Below are 21,815 nucleotides of genomic sequence, written 5' to 3' on the forward strand. Positions count from 1 at the left end.
CAAGATATAGGTGGGGGTTGAACTTGGCCTGCTTCACCCAGTAAACCCCAGGGCCAGTGCACCCACTGGACAGCTACAGAATACACTGGAGCACCACCACCCTACCCCAAAGCTGTTTCTCCAAGGAGGGCAGAGGTTGGTGGTTAAGTGGTCACTGCCAATCCTTGCAGCTGACTGGCCTGGATAAATCCCTCCCATTCATTTAACAGCAACCAAGGCTCAACTACAAGAAGAGAGTGTACTCAGCCCACACAAAGGGTGCACCTCAGGTACTGATTGGGGAAGCTATGCCATTAGACCCTACAGGACACCTAATTCATTAGGCTGCAGAGTCAAAGTAACTCTACCTAATTACATGGCAACAAATACAGGGAGGCCCAAATGAAAGAACAGATCAAAATGCCAGAAAATAAACTAAGCAAAATGGAGATAAGCAATATATCAGATGCAGAGTTCAAAACCCTGCTTATACAGATGCTCAAGGAACTTAGTGAGGACCTCAACAGCGTAAAAAAGATCCAGTTAGAAACAAAGGATACACTAATTGAAATAAAGAACAATTTACAGGGAAACAACAGAGTGGATGAAGCCAAGAATCAACTCAAAGAAGCAAAAAACAACCAATCAGAATAACAAGAAGTAAAAAGAATCCCAAAAAATGAGGATAGTATAAGCAGCCTCTGGGACAACTTCAAGAGGTCCAACATTTGCATCATGGGAATGCCAGAAAGAGAGGAGAAAGACCAAGAAATTGGAAAGCTATTTGAGAAAATAGAGAAAAGTTCCCTAATTTGGTGAAGGAAATAGACATGCAAGTCCAGGAAGCAGAGTCCCAAACAACACAGATGCAAAGTGGCCCACTCCAAGACACATCATAATTAAAATGCTAAAGGTTAATATAAAGACAGAATCTCAAAAACAGCAGAGAAAGCCAGTTAGTTACCTACAGGGGAGTTCCCATAAGACTGTCAGTTGATTTCTCAAAAGAAATTTTGCAGGCTAGAAGGGATTGGCAAGAAAGGGACCTACAGCCAAGATTGCTCTACCCAGCAAAGCTATTATTTAAAATTGAAGGGCAGAAAAAGAGCTTACCAGACAAGAAAAAACTAAAGGAGTTCATCAACACAAAACTAGTATTATATGAAATGCCAAAGGGACCTATTTAAGGAAAAGATCAAAAGTACCAACAATAAAATAGCAATAAAATATGTATCAACAGTTCAATCCTAAAAAACTAAGCAAACAAGAAAAAAAGAGAGAGAACCAAGTACATGGAGAGTGTTTTGATGGTTGCCAGATGGGAGGTGTGTTTGAGGGAATGGGTAAAGAGGAGGGGATTAAGAAATACAAATCGAGCCCTGGCTGGTGTAGCTCAGTGGATTGAGCACGGGCCTGCGAACCACACGATCGCGGTTCGATTCCCAGTCAGGGCACATGCCTGGGTTGCAGGCCAGTTCCCGGCAAGGGGACTCACGAGAGGCAACCACACATTGATATTTCTCTCCCTCTCTCCTTCCCTTCCCCTCTAAAGATAAATAAATAAAAATTTAAAAAAATCTTAAAAAAAAAAAAAGAAATACAAATCGGTAGTCGCAGAATGGGCATAGGGATGTACAGCATAGGACAGGGAATGGAGTAGCTGAAGAACTTACATGTATGACCCATGGACGTGAACAATGATGTGGGGATTGCTTGAGAGAGTGTGGGTGCTGGATGAAGGGGGGCAAAAGGGGAAAAATTGGGACAACTGAAACATACATCCATATATATACATATATACACACACACATATATAAAAATATAGTTACCAGCCCCTGTTTTTCAATGAGAATTTCACCAATGAAATTCTCTCACTGAGCTCTAAGAAGATGCAGTGAGGATCCTCAAAGTATAGCCATGTCATTGGGGGATTTCTCCTTAGGGAAAAGAAATATTGAACTAACCAAATATTATTATATAACTACTTTGCTTATGGACAGGATGACAGAGAGAGGAAGTATGCGTATGAGGGAGGGAAGGAATAAAAATCTAAATTCTCATCCTCCAAAGTCAATACATAATATGAACAACATCAAAGCACCCCCCCCCCACCTTAGTTGATGTTCATGGGTTGTACAGATAAATTCTCTGAGTCCTGTTTCCTATACCATTTTTAATCTTTCCCTATTTTTATGCCTACTAATCTTCATCTTCCCTCTACCTTTTGCCCTCTATTTCTCCCTTCCCGCTCCCCACTGAAATCCCTCCATGTGATGTCCATTTCTCTGATTCTGTTCATGTTCTGGTTGTTTGCTTAGTTTTTGTTTTCATTGTTTTTCTTTTAAGTTCATTTGTTGATAGTTGGGAGTTTGTTCTCATTTTACTGTTCATAGTTTTGATCTTCCTTTTCTAAGTCCCTTTAACATTTTATATAATAATGGCTTGGTGATGATGAACTTCTTTAACTTGACCCTATCTGGGAAGCACTTTATCTGCCCTTCCATTCTAAATGATAGCTTTGCTGAATAGAGTAATCTTGGATATAGGTCCTCGCCTTTCATGACTTGGAATACTTCTTTCCAGCCCCTTCTTGCCTGGGAGGTTTCTTTTGAGAAATCAGCTGATAGCCTTATGGGCACTCCTTTGTAGGTAACCATCTCCTTTCCTCTTGCTTCTTTTAGGATTCTCTCTTGATCTTTCATCTTGTGTAACTTAAATGATGATGTGCCTTGGGGTGTCCTCTCTAGGTCCAACTTCTTTGGGACTGTTCTTCTTGGACTTCCTGCAAGTCTATTTCCTCCACCAGATTTGGCAAGTTTTCCTTCATTATTTGTTCAAACAAGTTTTCAATTTCTTGCTCTTGTTCTTTTCTCTCTGGCACCCCTATAATTTGGATATTGGAACGTTTCAGGTTGTCCCAGAGGTTTGTAAGACTCTCTTAACTTTTTAGAATTCTTGTTTCTTCATTCTGTTACGGTTGGATGTTTATTTTTTCCTTCTGTTCCAAATTGTTGCTTTGAGTCCTGGTTTCCTTTCTGCCACTGTTGGTTCCCTGAATATTTTGCTTTATATCACTTTGGGTATCCTTTATTTGTTTTTTCATTTTTCAACGAAGCTCACTCAGTTCTGTGAACATTTTGATTACCAGGGCTTTAAATTCTTCATCAGATAACTTAGCTATCTCCTCATCACTTAGTTCTCTTTCTGAGGTTTTGCTGTGTTCTTTCATCTGGGCCATATTTCTTTGTCTTGGCACACCTGATAAGTTGTAAGGGGCAGGCCCTTAGGCATTCACCCAGGCAGGGCAACCTTCTTTGCTATGCTGCGGCACTGCCTGTTTCCCAGGGAGGAAACAGTGCAGCTCTCCTGCTCCTCTCTAGTGCACTTTCCAACTGACCCTCATGTGAGACCGGGAGTTTCTCCCACCGTGGCAACTGCTGTCCACAGTCAACTCTGAGTCTTAGTTTCACCTTCAGCCAGCCCCTCCTGCCCAGTCCGCCACCTTGCCGCAGTTTTTCTGAAGTGGGTCCGTGAGTTCTGCTGCCTTACTGGTCTGGTTGTTTTGGTTGATTTTTTCTTTAATTCTTTAGTTTTTGGAATACCATGCAGTCTGATTTTCTGGTGCTTTTGGTTGTTTACTGATCTTAGATTGGTTGTTATCTTCCTTTTGGTTGTGGGAGGAAGTGAAGGGTTTCTACCTATGCCTCCATCTTGGCTGGAACTCTCCTAGTTAGTATTTTAAAGATAATTTTATTTCCAAAAAGTAATTGAGGAAAAATCCAATATGGACAAAAATAGAAACAAAAAGCAATCCCCAATTTATAAGCTTTGTTCTCATCTTTAAATATGGTTACCTATGAGGTGCCTCAGAATTGTGCAATAATAATTGAATAATGTGTTGAATAAATGATCATATATTTTGAATATTCTTTCAGTTTTTTGATATGTAACTGTACACAGATATATATATATATATATATATATATATATATATAAAATAAACATATAAATCCAAGAAAGACAATTTAAATGACCAAAAGGAAGGGGGTAAAAATCAAACCTCCCTGTCATCTCTGACCTCTAAGATGTTAGCTACCCTTCAAGTAGCAAGGGAGACAGTTCTGCAAAGATGTTTCTCTCCTTCTTTCCTTCCCTTCCCCTCTAAAGATAAATAAATAAAATCTTTATTAAAAAAAGATGTTCCTAGGTATATATGAAGGCAGAACACAGGTGTAGTTATGTAGCCACCAGGGGGACCTATTGTCAAATTATACTTTCACAAAAACTCCACAGCAATATTTGATCCCACATGATCTTCTAGAATCATACCACTTTCCATCAAGACAACCTATTTCCCTTTTTTGATCCTGAGTGTGACTTTGTGATAGCCTTGACAAATAAAATAGGGCAGAAGAGACATTATGTGACTTTCAAGGCCAGATAAGAAAAGGCAATATGCCTACAGCCTGACTCCCTCAAGGATGCTCAGCTTTGGAATGAAGCCACTGTGCTGTGAAGAAGCCAGGATATGTAAAGAAGTCATATGTAGCTGTTTAAGCCCCGGCTGAGATCTCAGATACCAGTTATAAGTGTGAAAAGCCTTCAAATGATTCTAGCCTTCAGCTGAGGCCCAACACATGAAACAGATATAATCCATTCCTGTGTAAGTCCTTGACTCACAGAATCTGAGGATAATCAACATGCCATTACATTTTAGGACAACTTGTTGTAAAATCCTAATAACTAGAACAAGCTAGTTTCCCTCCAATTCTTCCTTGTCACACAGGCTACTGCTAAATAGCTGTCCTAAAGTAAAAATAAAGCCAAAAATTAGGAGAAAATCCTCATAGGATTTTCACCTAATAGGATGGTGATTCACCTCATAGGATGGTGAATTCAATCCATGTAGAATGTATATTATACATTTTAAGGTACTTAATAGAGACACATTTTGGTGAACTGATGGCAAATTCAAGACATAAGGGAAACAACACACTTATTTTACTGTATGCTGGCTAGAGTAAAATAAGTGGCTGTTTGGAAGCCAGAGTGGAAACAGAACTTGAAACTGATATACCACTAATGAACTTACCTCACCCCTATATCCACAAAAAAGAAAGAGAATGAAGAACTAATGAAGTTATATGAAATTCTTCATTCCACCATTTTCTCTCAGGAAAATACACAGAAAAAGCTTTGATGATGTCACAAGTACTAGAAAAAGAGCAGGCTTTGACAAAAAATGAAAATTTCACCTGTGGTACAGATGTTACAAATCATTACTTGCTAATCTTCAGAGGAAAGTGAGTGGTTCTCCTTTCCAGTGAATACAGTGTGCTGGTAAACCAAGCAACTGCCCACAATGGAGGTTTCTGAAATTCAATTTTATTTAATGGACTTAAGAGAACAAATATCAGAGGTTGAACTTCCCTATTAATCTGCAGGCTACATATACCACTGCACAAGTTGCAAAATGCATAACCAGGGAGCCATTCAGCACAGATTAAAATATGTAGCATTTATACAAAAGTATAAAGCAACTCAAACACTCTGAATGACTTGGGAGCAAATACCAGGAAGAATAAATGTATTATATATCCAACAATTAATTTCTCATATTCCTGTTAAGCTTATTTTTTCAACCACAATTTACATTCAGTACCATTCTGTACAAGTTTCAGATGTACACAAAGTGGCCAGAAAATTATGCACTCTATAGAGTGGTCCGCCTGCTGCCCCAAGCACCCACCTGGCCCATATCCCACTATCACTGACTATATTCTCCATGCTGCAACTTGCATCTTTGTGGCTATTCTGCAACTACCAATTCGTACTGCTTTATCCCTTCATCTTTTTTCACCCAGCCCCATGAACATCCCCCATTGACAGCTGTTAGTTTGTTCTCTGTAGCTATGAGTCTGTTTCTATTCTTGTTTATTTTGTTCATCAGATTTCACATATAATTGAAATCATATCATATTTGTCTTTCTCTGACTGGCATATTTCACTTAGCATAATACCCTCTAGGTCCACCCATGCTGTTGGGAAAGGTAAGGTTTTCTGAAAACCTTATCCTAAGGTTTTCTGCCAAGTAGTAATCCATTGTTTAAGTGTACCACAGCTTTTTGTCCACTCATCTATTAATGGGCACTCAGGTTGCTTCCAAATCTTGGCTACTGTAAATAACATAGCAAGGGCCTATATTCTTTCAAATTAGTGTTTCAGGTTTCTTTGTGCATACTCCTAGAAGTGGAACCACTGGATCACAAGTACAATTTTATTTTTAATTTTCTGAGGAACCTCCACACTGTTTTCCATAGTGGTTGAAACAATCCGCATTTTTCATGACCTGAGGTAATGATAGAAAAGGTTTCTAAATACCTTAGGAGCTATCATTCTAGTAATGTACTGTATTAGAACTGGTTTTTAAAACACAAACACATATAAAATATATTAAATAAATGTCTTCAAAAAGAGTAATTAGCACATTGGCTACTATATTAAAAACTAAAACACTATTTTTTTAATCCTTACCAGAGAACATTTTTTCATGTTCTCAGAGACATGCTTTTAGAGACAGAAGAATGGAGGAGTCAAAAGAGGAAGAGAAGGGGAGAGGTAGATGGGGAGGGGGAGAGACAGAGAGAGACAGAGAGAGACAGAGAGAAACATGAATGTAACAGAGAAACATCAATTAGTAGCCTCTTGGAGGCTCTCCAACAGGGATCACACCAGCAACCTTGATGTACAGGATGATGTACATCCTGTACATCCTTTCAGTGTACAGGATGATGCTCCAACCAAAGAGCCACACTGACCAGGGCAAAAATAAAATATACTATTATAAACTAAAGTACCCAACAGAAAAATTATATTAGATGAGAAGCATAAAAAAGCCCTCCCACAGCCCTGGCTGGTATAGCTCAGTGGACTGAGCACCCGCATGTGAACCAAAAGGTTGCTGGTTTGATTCCCAGGCAGGGCACCAGTTGGGAGTGTGCTAGAGGCAACCAACCAATTGATATATCTTGCACATCAAAGTTTCTCTCACACATTCATGGTTCTCTCCCATTCTTTCTCCCTCCCTTTACCTCTCTGAAAATAAATAAGTAAAAAAAAAAAATCCTGCCGAATTTTGAAACAAATACAGAACTGTAAGTTAAAATAAAAACTAAATATTAACTAATTAAATAAACATTAACTAACATTAAATTAAAGCAAGAATTATTAAATGCCCCCAAAAGAAGTCTAAAGAGTCAATAAGGGGGAAAAGGCTCATTTTCTTCTATCAGTTCTCTAATACATTAGCGTTTCCATTAACCAGAAATTTTTATATAACAGGAGTTTCCTACTTTGAATATTGTCTCTGTTTGGCAACTATACTCCAACTATATACTAATAAGTGACAAAACACAAAAAATTAAAATGTTAAACTTTTTGGAAAAGCACATTAGTTGGGTATGTTAGATAATATCCTTAAAGGTACTACTCTGCAGCCCCTTTTCCAATGTAAAATTGCTTGGAATTGAGGATAAAAGAGACAAAATCAGTAATCCTGCTATACAGTATACATACATATAAAATTTGAAGCTAAAATTTTACAATACTGGTAAAAAAGCATATTTTCTTCTTCCAGCTTTGAGATATAAATAACATAAGTTGTGTAAATTTAAGATTATTTCACTTAGCATAATGCCAAGGTCCATCTATGCTGTCACAAATGGCAGGATTTCAGAAGATTAATAACATATTACTTAAAGATTTCAGAGTACAGAATCAAAGCCCTCCCCCAACCCCATCCATGGGGAATACTGTTCCAAGACCTCTGGTTACCTAACACCAAAAACAGTACCAAGCTCTATATATACCATGTTTTTTTCTATCTATACATACCTATGACAAAGTTAATAAATTGGATACAGTTAAGAGATGAACACCATTAACAATAAAACAGAACGATTATAACAATATACTGTAGTAAAAGTTAAGTGAATGTGGTTCTTCTCACTCTATGTGATAACCAAGAAAGCTAAGGGACTGATAGGTGGGTAGCGTACACAGCGTGGATTATGCTGGACAAAGGGATGATTCATGTGCCAAGTGGACCAGAGAGATGGTGTGAGATTTCATCATGCTACTGAGAATGACATGCAATTTAAAACTTAAGAACTGTCTATTTCTGGAATTTTTCCATTGAATATTTTTGGAGCACAGTTGACCAAAAAAAAAAAAGAAAAAAAGAAAAATCACAGATAAGGGAAAACTACTATATCTGGGGAACACAACAGAAACCTTACGAAAATGTTATCTTGGAGATGCAGATATGAGAAATGAGGAATTCCAGTTTGAATATGAACTACATATTAGTTACTATTAAATTCATGACATTAAATTTCGGTGTATGATAATGGTACTGTGGTAATTTATAAAACTCTTAGGCTGCTGAAGTGCTTCCAGGTGAAATGTACCGCTGTCAGAAATTTCAGAATAATCAAAGAGAGAAAAAGAAAGAAAGTGTACAAAATGCTAGTAACAGGTCAATCTAGGTAAAGTAGGTATGTGTGTATTCATTATATTACTCTTTCACCTTTTCTGTTGGGCTGAAATTTATTTTATTATTATTTTTAATCCTCACCCAAAGATATGTTCTCATTCATTTTAGACAGAGAAAAAGGGAGAGAGACATAGAGAAATATCAATGTAAGAAACATTGGCCTCCCATACATGGCCTGACTGGGGATTGACCCTGAAACCTAGATACATATATGTCCTATCAGGGATTGGACCCAACACCATTTGGTGTACAAGACCATACTCCAACCAAATGAGACACCTGGCCATAGGGTAGCCTGAAAATTTTTAACAAAAAACAGGAATACAATTGTATATGTCAAGACATGCCCAAGAACATTCACCAGCAACATTACTGGTAAGAGCCCAAAGTGCAAACAATCCAAATATTCAGCAACAGCATATCTGATATGGTAATAAATAGACAAGTATATAATAGTACATAATTTATACTATATAAATACTATATACTACATACATAACATGTAGTATATATGTGTAACATATACTATACATAGAACATAACAAAGAGTGCTATAGAGCAATGAAAATGCAACAACTACTGTCAACACATCACATGAATGAAACCCACAAATAATGATGAGCAAATACAGCAATACACAAATAAGATGAATATTTGATAAATAAATATTTCAGATAAGACTCAGATAAAATTAGGGCTGTCATTTCTCTTTGTTCAGCAAAGGTTTTACTGACAGACAGTTTAAGTAAGATTAAAATGAAAATGTATAAATTATTTAGAAGAACATATTCCTTTCAAGCATTCTCAAGCACATTTATAAAAACTGCCCACATACTATTGATCAGCTCCACTAACTAATCATAATGCCCTGATCTGTCAGCTTTCTTAAAGACCCAGTTTCAATTAGAACTTGCATTTGACAGTTACAAATCCACACTACAAAGACTTTTCTTCGCTGAATAAGGATTTTAAACTGTACTATAAGTAAATAATGTTAATTTTAAAGTGTAACCTGAACTCAGATTTATAACCAGAGATCACTGTAAAAAGAGACATAAAATACTTACATTAACTTTGAAAGCTTGCACATTGTTGTCCAGAAGAAGAATGTTGCAAACCACCTCTGTATGCTGTCTGTCTCGGGCCAACTCTGATGCTCGTACATTGTAGGTTCTGCCAGCAGGCAATCGGAAACGTGAGGTCATTACTGTCCACACAAGGTCTAATTTGGGAAAAAAATTCACTAAATAAAAGAATAGTTCAAGATACAAAGCAGTTTAAAACACAAATTTACTATGTATTTTTCAACTAACACTTTGGTAAAAAGCAGTTTCAAATTTTTAAACAGCCAGATACAAATTATAGGTATAAAAAAAGATACTGTGTGTGTGTTATCTAAACCAGGGATGTCAAACTTTTTGGCATCTCTGGGTCACATTGGAAGAAGAGTTGTCTTGGGCCACACATTAAACACACAAACACTAACAAAAACTGATGAGCAAAAAAGAAATGTCCATGCACAATTTTTGTTATATCCGCCACCACAGATAGGCAAAACAGTCCTCACATTAATAACCCTCATCATTGCAGTGGCCCTTTCGACAATCTTTTAAAATCATCAAACCAGTCCCAAGTTTGTGATCACCAATATAGAAAATGTACATATCTAAGTAATAAAACATTACTAATTTTTTATATTTAATTATAAAAATCAAAGAAAAGAGGGCATCATAAAAGTAGTAGGATATTTGACATTGTATTCGAGAAACTAGTGCATCAATACCTGGTTTGATAGTAGTTGAAATTCTCAGAGTTCTCAAGGAGCTCATCAGATATTTTGGTTCTAATTTTACTTTTGATGTGTTTCATTCTTGAAAATAATTGCTTGCAAATGTAGGTGCTGCCTAATAGTGATGGCATGAATAAGGCGTGATTGTGAAGCAAGGGATATTTGTCTCAGGGAAGACAGGTTCTATAAAAGTCCAGTAAAGGGACACAATCAAATTTTTCTTTAAATTGAATGTCAGACAGCAGCTCCATGCATTCCATTCGAAAATTGGCAGGTAACATATTCATGTCAACTGAAAATGGGAGTTGGAAATATAGCAAAATATTAATTACTTTCCTGTGTTAAAATCTGCTTTCAAATTCTTGTTATCAAATCGAAAAGCAATGCTGCACATTTTTCATTGTTCACAGGACTGTGTTTTGCCAATATGTCAAAATGCATAACACTGTCTGCCTTAATTTTAGCTTGCCATAATTTCAGTTTCATTTGGAATGCTGTTATTATTTGAAACATGGTATTAATAACTTGGTTTTCACCTTGAAGACATACATTTAGCTCTTTTAAGTGACCAGTTAAGTTCACTAAAAATGCTAAATCTGTAAGCCAGTTTTTGTTGTCAAGTTCCAGCACAAATATGTTTTTTAATACCATAAACAACTTGGTAACATGTCACACATCATGAAATCTTATCAATATTTGGCCTCAACTTAGTCATCTTACTTCCAAAAAGCAAATGATGTTGCCATAATCAGCATCAATACTTTTAAGAAACTCCTGGAACTAGCGATGATTCAATCCCTTGGCTCTTAGGACACTCAGTCTTTTCTTCTAAATATATTTTATTGATTATGCTATTACAGTTGGCCCATTCTTCCTTCACTCCCCTCCACACTGCTCACCCCCTCCCACCCACATGCCCCCCATTTAGTTCATGTCCACGGGAAGAGCAACAAGTGGACAAGTTATTTGAACAAATAATAAAGGAGAACATTCCCAATCTAGCAAAGGAAATAGACTTCCAGGAAATCCAGGAAGCTCAGGAAGTCCCAAAGAAATTGGACCCAAGGAGGACTACACCAAGAAAATTGAGTCTTGATGATGATTTGCATGACATTATCCATTTTTAAAGCTTTTGTGCATAAATTTTCTTGATGTACTATGCAATGATACTTCATCAAACATGAGTTTTGGGCAGCAATTGCATCATCTTCTATTAACTGTATAAGCCCCTCCCTTTTACCTAACTCTGCTGGGACACCATCTGTAACTATACCAGATATGCTGACAACAGACAAAGAAAATTGCTTTAACATATTTTTTACTGCTTCATATAAATCTCTTGATTTAGCTGTGCCTTTTAATGGCACTAAAGAAGCCATTTCTTCAGTGACATTATATTCATCATCAATACCTCTAATAAAAATGGCAAGTTTTGCCATATCTGCAGCATCAGCACTATTATCCACGCCAGAGAATAAAATTTAAAATGAGCAGCTTTACCCTCCAAACTTCTTTCGTTAGATTTTCCAATTTCTTCAGTTCACCTGGCTATAGCCTGGTGAGACAAACTGATCTTAGAGATACCCACCTCTTTTCCAGGGCAAATTACGTATCATGCTTTCTATACATTGCTTAATAAACTCACCATCAGTAAACAGTTTTGATTTTTTTGCTGTTAAATATGATACCACATAACTAGTTTTTACAATGGAATCTTCCCAAGTTGTAACTTTTTGGAGAAATTTTTGAGAAGATACTTTTTCAGTTCCACTATTTTGTCCTTACGACACAATCCTTCGTACACACTGAATTTCACAGTATGTTTTTGCACATAATGTCTTTTCAAATTATAGTCTTTGAAAACTGTTGGGAACCGCCCTGCCTCGCTTCAGGAATTGTAACTGCCTCCCATGGCTAAGTGAGGGACCTCTGGAATGCAGGCCACAGGAGACAAAGCTTGTCTCTGGCAGCAAGCGCTGCTTCTGCTTCTTCCCCTGCCCCCAAAGCATGGTCAATGTCTATGGCAGGTACAACCCCTCAGAGAGGGCCAACCTAGGCCAGACACAATCACTTGGGAGGCCATCATGGAAGGACTCCGGGGGCTGTGACAAAGAGGGAGTGATGGACCCTCATCCCCCCTGGCTATTGTGACATAGCCCCCATTTCCATCTGGGAGAAGTGCTGCCTGGCTCTAATCCACTTAAGCCTAAAAACCTATGATTGGGCCCTGTAGCTCAGTGGATTGAGTGCAGGCCTGTGAACCACACAATCGCAGTTCGATTCCCAGTCAGGGCACATATCTGGGTTGCAGGCCAGTTCCCAGCAGGGGACTCACAAGAGGCAACCATACATTGATATTTCTCTCCTTCTCTCCTTCCCTTCCCCTCTAAAGATAAATAAATAAAATCTTAAAAAAAAAACCTATGATGGGGAAGGAGGTGCAGCCTGTGCAGCCCTGTGCTGGAAAGGGCTGGTATCCAGGGGGTAAATCAGGCATAAGAAAGAATATGTAAAAGTCCTGTGAAACCTGCTTTGTTTAGAATGTTCTCATTTAAATGATAAGGGTCCAAGGAAGAAGTTTATTCCTCACAGTTTTATGGCTTGTTACCTATCTGATCCTGACTGAGAATAAGCCCTCATAGTTCTTTGAATGCTATCTATTGTTTGATCCTTACCTGTATTCTTGTGCAAATGAACCCAATAAAAGCCCCTTGAGCAGGGGGCTCTTGGCCCTTCCCCTTTGAGGGATTGGCCACCTTTCCTCCCCAAGCAGATCACATCATGTCTCAGTCATGTTTACTCTCATCTGTGTCACAGGGGGGCACTTACGAGGAAAGTTGCCCCCGCAGAAAACTTGTACAAATTCCCTACAAATTAGGCAGAGTGCCTTACTACTTGTGTCAACAAATAAGTAGTCATCTGTCCATTTTTTTAAAGATTTTATTTATTTATTTTTAGAGCGAGGGGTAGGGAAGGGAGAAAGAGAGAGAGAAACATCAATGTGTGGTTGCCTCTCTCGTGGCCCCCACTGGGGACCTGGCTTACAACCCAGGCATGTGCCCCGACTGGGAATTGAACTGGCGACCCTTTGATTCACAGCCCGCGCTCAATCCACCGAGCTACACCAGCCAGGGCTCATCTGTCCATTTTTAATTGAACAATCTCCCTTCATCCATAATTTTTCTTTTTTGAATTCTCTTTTATCTTGAGACGTTGTAGAAGCCACGCTGGGATTAAAAAATAAGAACAGATAAGAGACTTTATTTACTTTTATTATGAAAATTAATTGACAGGAAAACAAAAAGCAAGGTTTGGACTCTTCCACAGCCCTCTCGGCTGCCAATACAAGGCAAGTGGGAGGGCCAATTGTAAAGTATGGTGGGTGATGTGTGAGGTACCAGGAGGTGTGGAAGTACCTGCAGTAATCAAGTAAGAATGCTTACTTGACTTCTAAATAACATTAAACATCTAACATTGCAATGGTAGGTTGAAATATTATTGATAATCGCTGCCTTGCTAAGTCACCATGAGCACATGCAATGTCTGATGATGTTAATTCTACTGTCTGCACTTGGAAGAAAAGACACAGGAAGCCGAACACTGCCATAAAACTGAGCCACTCATGTGTTCAAGTAGTGATAGCATGCATATTTTATGTGACAATGCGACACACAATCACAAAGAAACCTCATGTTTTAAGTAAATTTACGATTTTGCATTTGGGCTGCATTCATAGCCATCCTGGACCATACATGATCAATGGATTGTGGGGTTGGACATCCCTAATCTGAACTAAAATTATAAACTACCTGGAAGATGAGCTTTATTTTTAACTTTTCCCATTAAGAAAACAGACAAATTGTTCAGGGAGTCATTCCAATTCAAAATATATAATTTTAGGAGTAGCCAAAGGGTGAAAAGAGAATATGCTACCTCAGGAAGTCAAACATTACTCAATGGTACAAGTATTAAAAAACATGGTAAGGTGGCAACAGGAGGAAGTATTTAACTCTGAAGGTCTCCTCCCTTTATTAAGCTTAATATTTAAGGAAAAATAAATGTGTTTAAAAATGTGTTCCATTTTGAAACACAACAATACCCTTCATTTTAACTATCCTCAAATTCAAATTCATTCTGATAGGATTATTCTTATTAAGAACACAAAAACTTAAGGCTATGGAGCTTTACTTTTTGATTTGTTACCTAAGAGGTTAAAAAGTATATTGCCTATGGAAAAACATACATAGTGGTATCAGCAACACTTGATGCTAAAAGACAACAAAGATGTAGCTTTGAAGTCTGAAAGAAAATTATTTGAAACACAGAAGTACATACAAAAATAAATTAGAATTTATGTTGTGGACCCTCAGAAAGAAGACACCTGTTAAGAAGGGCTCCTAGCCATAGCTGGTTTGGCTCAGTGGATTGAGCATCAGCCTGCAAATCAAAGGGTTGCCAGTCCAATTTCCAGTAAGGGCACATGCCTAGGTTGCAGGTCAGGTCCCCAGTGCATGAGAGGCAACCACACATTGATGTTTCTTTCCCTTCTCCTCTCTCTAAATGAGTAAATAAAAAATTTTAAAGGTTTTATTTATTTTTAGAGAAGGGAAGGGAGGGAGAAAGAGAGAGAGAGAACATCAATGTGTGGTTGCCTCTCCAGTGTCCCCCACTGGGGACCTGGCCCACAACCCAGGCATGTGCCCTAGACTGAGAATCAAACCAGAGACCCTGAGATTCGCAGGCCAGCACTCAATCCACTGAGTCACACCAGCCAGGACTAAAGCTAGACATTTTCAATCATTAAAGAATTTAAAGTTTAAAATCTATAAAACTTCCCTCTTAAAGGTGATTAGAGAAAGAAAACTACATTACAAATATCAATATACAGAATTTGAAAATATGAATAAACAGTAAGTAGTAAGACGTCTGAATGAGTAAACAAAAAAGTACTAAGAAATAGCAGTTAAAATCAGTGCTTTTCAATAACTGCAGTTGACAACATGGACTCTTCATGTCAAAAGGATTCAAGCTAAGCCCTACCAGGGGTGGCTTGGCTGGCTGAAGCATCATCCCATGCACTGAAAAGTCATGGGTTCAATTCCAGTCAGGGTACATACCTACGTTGTGGGTTTGGTCCCCGGTCAAGGCACAGTATGGGAGGCAACTGATCAATGTTTCTTTCTCCCTCCAAAAATCAATAAATGTATCCTGCCCCCAAGAAAAAAATGTTTAAAAAGAGGATTAAATCTAAAAATAAAAGTCAATGTTACATAAGTATAAAAACAGTATAGAGAAAAAGATCTTTGGCATATTGACGAAGTAGAGCTAGCCAAGTAAGATTCATCAATTAAAAGGGAGTGATTGGCCCTGGCTAGTGTGGCTCAGTGCATTGAGCACTGGCCCAAGAACCAAAAAGTAATCAAATCAATTCCTGGTCAGGGCACATGCCTGGGTTGTGGGCCATGCCCCCTCTCCTTGGGGGTGTGCAAGAGTCAGCTTAATCAATGCTTTTCTCCCTCTCTTTCTCCCCCCTTTCCCCTCTCTAAAAAGTGGTGGTTTCTATAAGGAGCTTTAAAGTCCCCAGTCCATCCTAACAAGTAAAAAGCAGATCAGCCTGGAAAACCAGCAACTTTTCTTAAAACCATGAGAGAGAGAGGGCACAGCCTTGACCATGGTGGCTCAGTTGGTTGGGTGTCATCCCACTCGCTGGTTTGACTTCCAAACACACTTGAGATTCCCACAGGTTGGGTGGGATAGGTAGCCACTATGAAATAACACCAGAGCACTCTGTTCCTCTCAAAATGGCCTACTTACCCTCAGAAGAATCTAGTTAACGAGAGCCTAACTGGCCTGGAACAAGGAATATACCCAACCCCATCCCACTCTAGCCATGTTGTCTACCTAAGTGGAGAGAAAAAGAAAAGAACATTTACATTCACAGTCCAAATGCATACGTTCACTAAAATGCTGAGAGCTAATCATAGGACCAAAGAATGTTTCCCCTATCCCACTACTCACTACCACATTACTAAAGTCCTATTTATAGCTGTTCCTTTTTAGCAGGACACCATGCCTGCCTATCAAGAAAAATTTACAAGGCATATCAAAAGGCAAAAAACACACTGTGAACAAACAGATAAAGCATCAAACCCAGACATGGAAGGGATGTTGGAATTATTAGACAACAATAAATATGTTAAGATCTCTAATGGATAAGGTAGAAATGGCATGCATGAACAGATTGGCAATGTAAGCATACAGATGGAAGCCCTAAGAATGAATCAAAAAAGAAATGTTATAGGTGAAAAAAACAACAAATATGAAGGATGCCTTTGACAGGCTTGTTAGTATATAAAACAGAAAGAACTTGAGCTAGAGAATGTATTAATAGAATCCTCAAAATTGAAAAGAAAACAAAGACTGAAAGAAAAAAAGAACAATATCCAAAAACTGTGGGACAACTATAAAAGCCATAACATACACGTTATGGGAATACCAGAAAAGAGAAAAAGAATAAAATAATGACCAAGAATTTCTGCCAAATTAATACTGGACATCAAACCATAGATCTTGGAAGCTCAAAGAGTGCCGAAAAGGAAAAATGCAAAATGACAAAGTATAAAACAAAACAAACAAACCCTCCCACGCCATATCATTTTTAAATTACAGAAAACTTTTTAAAAAAAGAAATCCTAAAAGAGACTAGAGGAAAAGAGCACCCTATCCATAATAAGAACAAATACAATTACAACTAATTTCTTAATCATGCAAGCAAGAAGAGTGAAATATTTAAAATGTTGAGGGGGAAAAAAGCCTACCAACCTAGAATTCTGTATCCTGAAAAATTACCTTTCAAAAGTGAAATAAACATTTTTCTCAAACAAAAAGAGGGAGAGGAGAGAATTTGTTGCCAGTGGACTTGCCTTGCAAGATATTTTAAAAGAAACTCTTCCAAAAGAAAGAAAATATAGGTCAAAACACATCCATATAAAGGAAGAGCATCAAAGAAGGAATAAGTGAAGGTAAATTTAAAACTTTAAAAAAAATTATTAATTGATCAAACAGATAAAAGTACAGCACCCTCCACTTGAGTATAGGGAAGGGCTCAGGGATTTGATGGGAGTTTCCAAATGTGATTATGGTCCCAAATCAGCTAAATTAACCAAAAGAGAGATTACTCCTGGTGGGACTGACTTAATTAGGTGAGAGCCCTTTCAAGACCGGAACCTTCCAGAAGTGAAAAAAATTCTGCTGCTAGCTTTAAAATTGTGATATTCCATGTAGTGAGAGGGCCTACAACAGAGTCCATGTGGCAAGAAAGTACAGGGGCCTCTAACAGTTGACAGCTAGCAAGGAACTGAAGACCTGAGCCCCCACAGTGGACTGTTATTTGTCAGCGATAACATGAATTTGGAAAAGAACCCCAAACTCCTGAAGTCCAATCAACATGTAGACTGTAACTTTGAAAGTTCCAAAACCAAGCTGTACCCATACTCCTGAGCCACAGATAATGGGATAAAAAATGTCTGCCGTTTTAAGCTGCTAAATTTTCAGTAATTCATTACATAACGGAAAACTAATACATCTTTCAGAGTGGTACTAATTCACAAGAGATAGAAAGAAAATATACACAAAGAATGAAGCAACATACATGATGGTCTCTTTGTGCAAATTCCACTCTTTCCAGTGATGGATCTATATTTCCCCCGCCCCAACCCTGCCTTTCCTTTACTAGGTATGAGTGGTTTATCGAAAGTGACCAAAGAAATAAGGATATATGGGAGTAACAGCAGAAACAAGTTAGTCTTAATAGTAGGAGGAGCTACCAAAAAAATGGTCAATGTTACAAAGATATCCCAAGGTAGAGGAATGACAAGATCAAACGATATCAATACATTTTGCCAACACTAATCTTTCCCATTTACCAGCACACTTACTTCAATCCTAAAGCATAAGTGCACTAATCAGCTCTTGAGATCTCCCCGCAAATAACAATATTTTTAATTAGATGCCAAATATATTCGCCTTTTCGCCACACTTGCTTTCAATTTATAAAGTAATATAATTCTGTTTCATTTCATGAGAATTTTACTACTTGAAAATTCTAAACTTATAAGAATAAATCTTCATGTTTCCAAAAGGGAAAAAAATCAAATAAAATCCTCCATTACATTTTTTTTTCATTTGAAAGGTGTTTCAGTGCAATTTATATATAGATTAAAAAACTGCTGTCGGTGGAGCCCTGGCTGGGTAGCACAGCTGGCTGGAGTGTCATCCCATATACACCATAATGTTTCAGGTTCAATTATCAGTCAGGACACATACCTAGGTTACAGGTTCTAACCCTGGTCAAGGCACATATGGGATGCAATCAATTGATGTTTCCTCTAACATTGATGTTTCTCTCTCTCTCTCCCTCCTCCCTTTCCTCTCTTTCTAAAATTAATAAACACATTCTTGGGTGAAGATTACAAAAAACAACTGCAGTCAGTGGAAAACAGCCCATCTCCACGAAGGAAAGATTATAAATTATGATCTATAAAAATGTTCATCTTTAAATACACTCAATGTACTAATAAAATCTAAAATATTCTAAAAGATTATAATAAATTTTTTTGTTTCTGATATTAAAATTTTATATACATGTTCAAACAATAAAAATTATGGACAAAGATATAAAGGTGAATCAGTACAGAAAGGATAGTCATTATATGCAAAAAAAAAAAACAACAACAACAACCAGGACCTTCAACCCCTACCCTGCACCATTTGCAAAAATTAACTCAAAATGTATCACAAATAAAAATAAAATAATAAAACTCTTTAAAGAAAACACAGGAGAAATCCTGGGGACCTTAGATTAGGCAAATATTTCTTAGAAACATCATCACAAGCTCAATCCTTAAAAGAATAAGCTGATATGTTCAATGCCATCAAAATTAAAACATCTACTTATCAAAAGACACTGTTAAAGAAATAAAGGCAAGCCCAAGGGTGGGAGCATATATCTGATAAAGGACTTGTATCCACAATATGTAAAGAATGCAAAACTCAGTAATAAAGGGGAAAAATCCAATTAAAACACAAGCAAAAGATTTGAACAGATACTTCACCAAAGATATATGGACGGCAAACCACCATATACGAAAAAAGGCTCAACATCATTAGACATTAGGTACATGCAATTTAAAGCCATAATATGGTATCACTGCATACATAATGGCTAAAATAAAAAATAGTGGCAATACCAAAAGGGGCAAGGACCAGGTAAAAATGGATCTCATTCATTGCTGGTTGTGGGGTTAATGTTGGGCATGGCCTTTCCAACACCTGTGATGGAAAGTGGGCCAAAGGGCCCCTGGCCAAAAGGAATGTGTGTTGTCCTGAGGGACAGAATGTAGTCCCCTCCTTGTGTTCCCAGCCAATCAGTTTCTGGTGACTGCTTCTTGACCTTTCCCTCTGCCCTATACAATGATGTAATTTGGCTCTAGGCTACACAAGGTTTGTGCAACTTGAACTCAGACCCCTTTGTCTGGAGCCCGTTATAACAAGCCTCAGACTGGGTGAGGTACAGTCCTGCTTTGCTCATTTGCCACCATTGGTGCTCCCTGTAATGTGAGTAATAAAGTCTATGTCTGCTCCATCAGGTCCTCCTTGTAATTTTTTCAGTTTATCAAAACAAGTGGTCTAGATTCCTGGGCTCAAACTCCTGCATTACAATTGGCGCAGTAGGCAGGACTCAAATACTCTGAAACCCCCCCAAGTTGAGTCAACTGTGGACAGCAGTATGCCAAGTGTTGGGTTGCCAAAAGGAAGCCTGGGCAGGCCAGCAAATTCTATGTGGTTCAAGGTAGCCAACCTTCTTAATTCATGAAGACCTCTGCGGGTCTGGGGGAATGCCCCTGAAACTCCTGCTGTTATACCATAGGCTTTGCGACATGTAGGAGAGCACTGCACCCTAGGAATAAAGAAAGACCTTTGTCATATTGATGCTGCTGTTGGTTGGCTGATGCTGCCAGCACTGTGGAATGTGACTGAAAAGCAGATAGTGGCAGAGACACACGCTTCACATTTACAAGAGAAACTGAAACTAGAAAGGGACATGTGTCTACAGGCAAACAATAAGGACACCCTAGGGAGACAATTACAACAGACCAGTGAACGATTATAGTGTGCCATTTCGCCAGGATCAGGGTAGGGGGGAGGGTGACTAGCACCCACCTGTATATGAGTGATTGTGACTGGAATCCCCGAAAGTGGGATCCTATGGCTGAAAGTGAAAGTGACTCAGATGTACAGATTATAGTGGATGAGGGCTGGGAGGATGTAAAAGACGAAGGAAAAAAAGAACAGAATTTAACTGAAAAGTAAGCAGAAAGGTCCTGTGAAGGTAACCTAAAAAACAGCTATGGAATGACCTGGTAAAGGCTGGGGTAGACAAAGACAAAATTGACAAAAAGCCTACCGTGTCCTTGTAAACCTGCAGCAGCAACTGAAACCTGAGCAACAGTTCCAGCCTACAGTGGTATCTACTGTGCAGACATTGGAATGGACACCATCAACTGAGATGGTCCCATCAGCACCCTCAGAGCCAATACCCCGTTTGGCTTACGTTATGGCTACCCTGCTTGTGGAACTGACTCTGGCCCATCTGGAGAACAATCCACGGGGAGGGGCCTGCTTACAGGGACCCCGTGCGAATTGGAGTCCTCATGTACAACTTGCTATTTATTAGTCTCCAAAGAAGGTACAAAGAGTGTTGGCTCCGGCTGACACTGATGCAGAATGTACTGTTATTTATGGCAAACCAGAGAAGTTTATAGAGGACCCATAACTGCCACTGATGGCTATGAAGGACAATCCAGTCAGGTGTGAACTATGACATTAACCTTGGGGTAGGCGTTTGGCACTACACCCCTATAAGGAATATGTTTCCCCTATCCCAGAGTGTATTCTAGGAATTGACATTCTAGCCAGCATGTGCCTACAGACCACCATGCGGAGGGGGGTTTGCCTCCAAAAATGGGTTGTGAAAGCTGTTCTGAGGGAGCATGCCAAACACCCCCGTGTCACTTTCCACTAACCATAGAGTAGTGGCCACCAAATAATACTGCATTCCAGGTGGCCAACAGGAAATCAGGGGGGACCATAGAAGAATTGGCAATGGTGAACATCATCAGACCAGCACACAGCCCCCATAACTCACCTGTGTGACCAGTCTGGAAACGAGATGGAACTTGGCACATGACTATAGATTACAGAGAACTAAATAAGGTAATTCCCTTCCTTTGCAGCTATGCCTAACATAGCTGGCCTCCTAGACCAGCTCAGCCATGAGCTGGGAATATATCATTATGTATTAGATTTAGCTAATGCCTTTTTCTCAATAGACTTACACAATGATAGCCAGGACCAGTTTGCTTTCCCCTGAGAGGGCTGCCAGTGGACACTTACGGTTGTACCCCAGGGTTACTTGCACAGTCCTGCTGTTTG

At 38.6% G+C, this 21,815-nt stretch overlaps 1 protein-coding gene and 1 long non-coding RNA gene across 4 annotated transcripts in view; one reads left to right on the plus strand and one right to left on the minus strand.

Annotated features, from left to right (window-relative positions):
- Positions 1-21,815, minus strand: part of PTPN4 (protein tyrosine phosphatase non-receptor type 4) — a 272,802-nt gene that overhangs the window by 223,734 nt on the left and 27,253 nt on the right. For all 3 annotated transcript variants that reach the window (XM_037049882.1, XM_037049881.1, XM_037049880.1), the window contains one exon: positions 9,601-9,755. In XM_037049882.1, the coding sequence (XP_036905777.1) occupies positions 9,601-9,738 (138 nt within the window). In that variant the 5' untranslated portion in view covers positions 9,739-9,755. The remainder of the gene's footprint in view (positions 1-9,600; positions 9,756-21,815) is intronic.
- On the plus strand, positions 3,242-21,475 carry LOC118989544 (uncharacterized). The gene is made up of 3 exons (XR_005067021.1): positions 3,242-3,315; positions 16,066-16,070; positions 21,463-21,475. It is a non-coding gene; the product is annotated as an uncharacterized LOC118989544 (long non-coding RNA).

This window comes from Sturnira hondurensis, unplaced genomic scaffold (genome assembly GCF_014824575.4).
Source record: "Sturnira hondurensis isolate 20B ecotype Veracruz unplaced genomic scaffold, ASM1482457v3 Scaffold0006496, whole genome shotgun sequence".
Lineage (NCBI taxonomy): Eukaryota > Metazoa > Chordata > Mammalia > Chiroptera > Phyllostomidae > Sturnira > Sturnira hondurensis.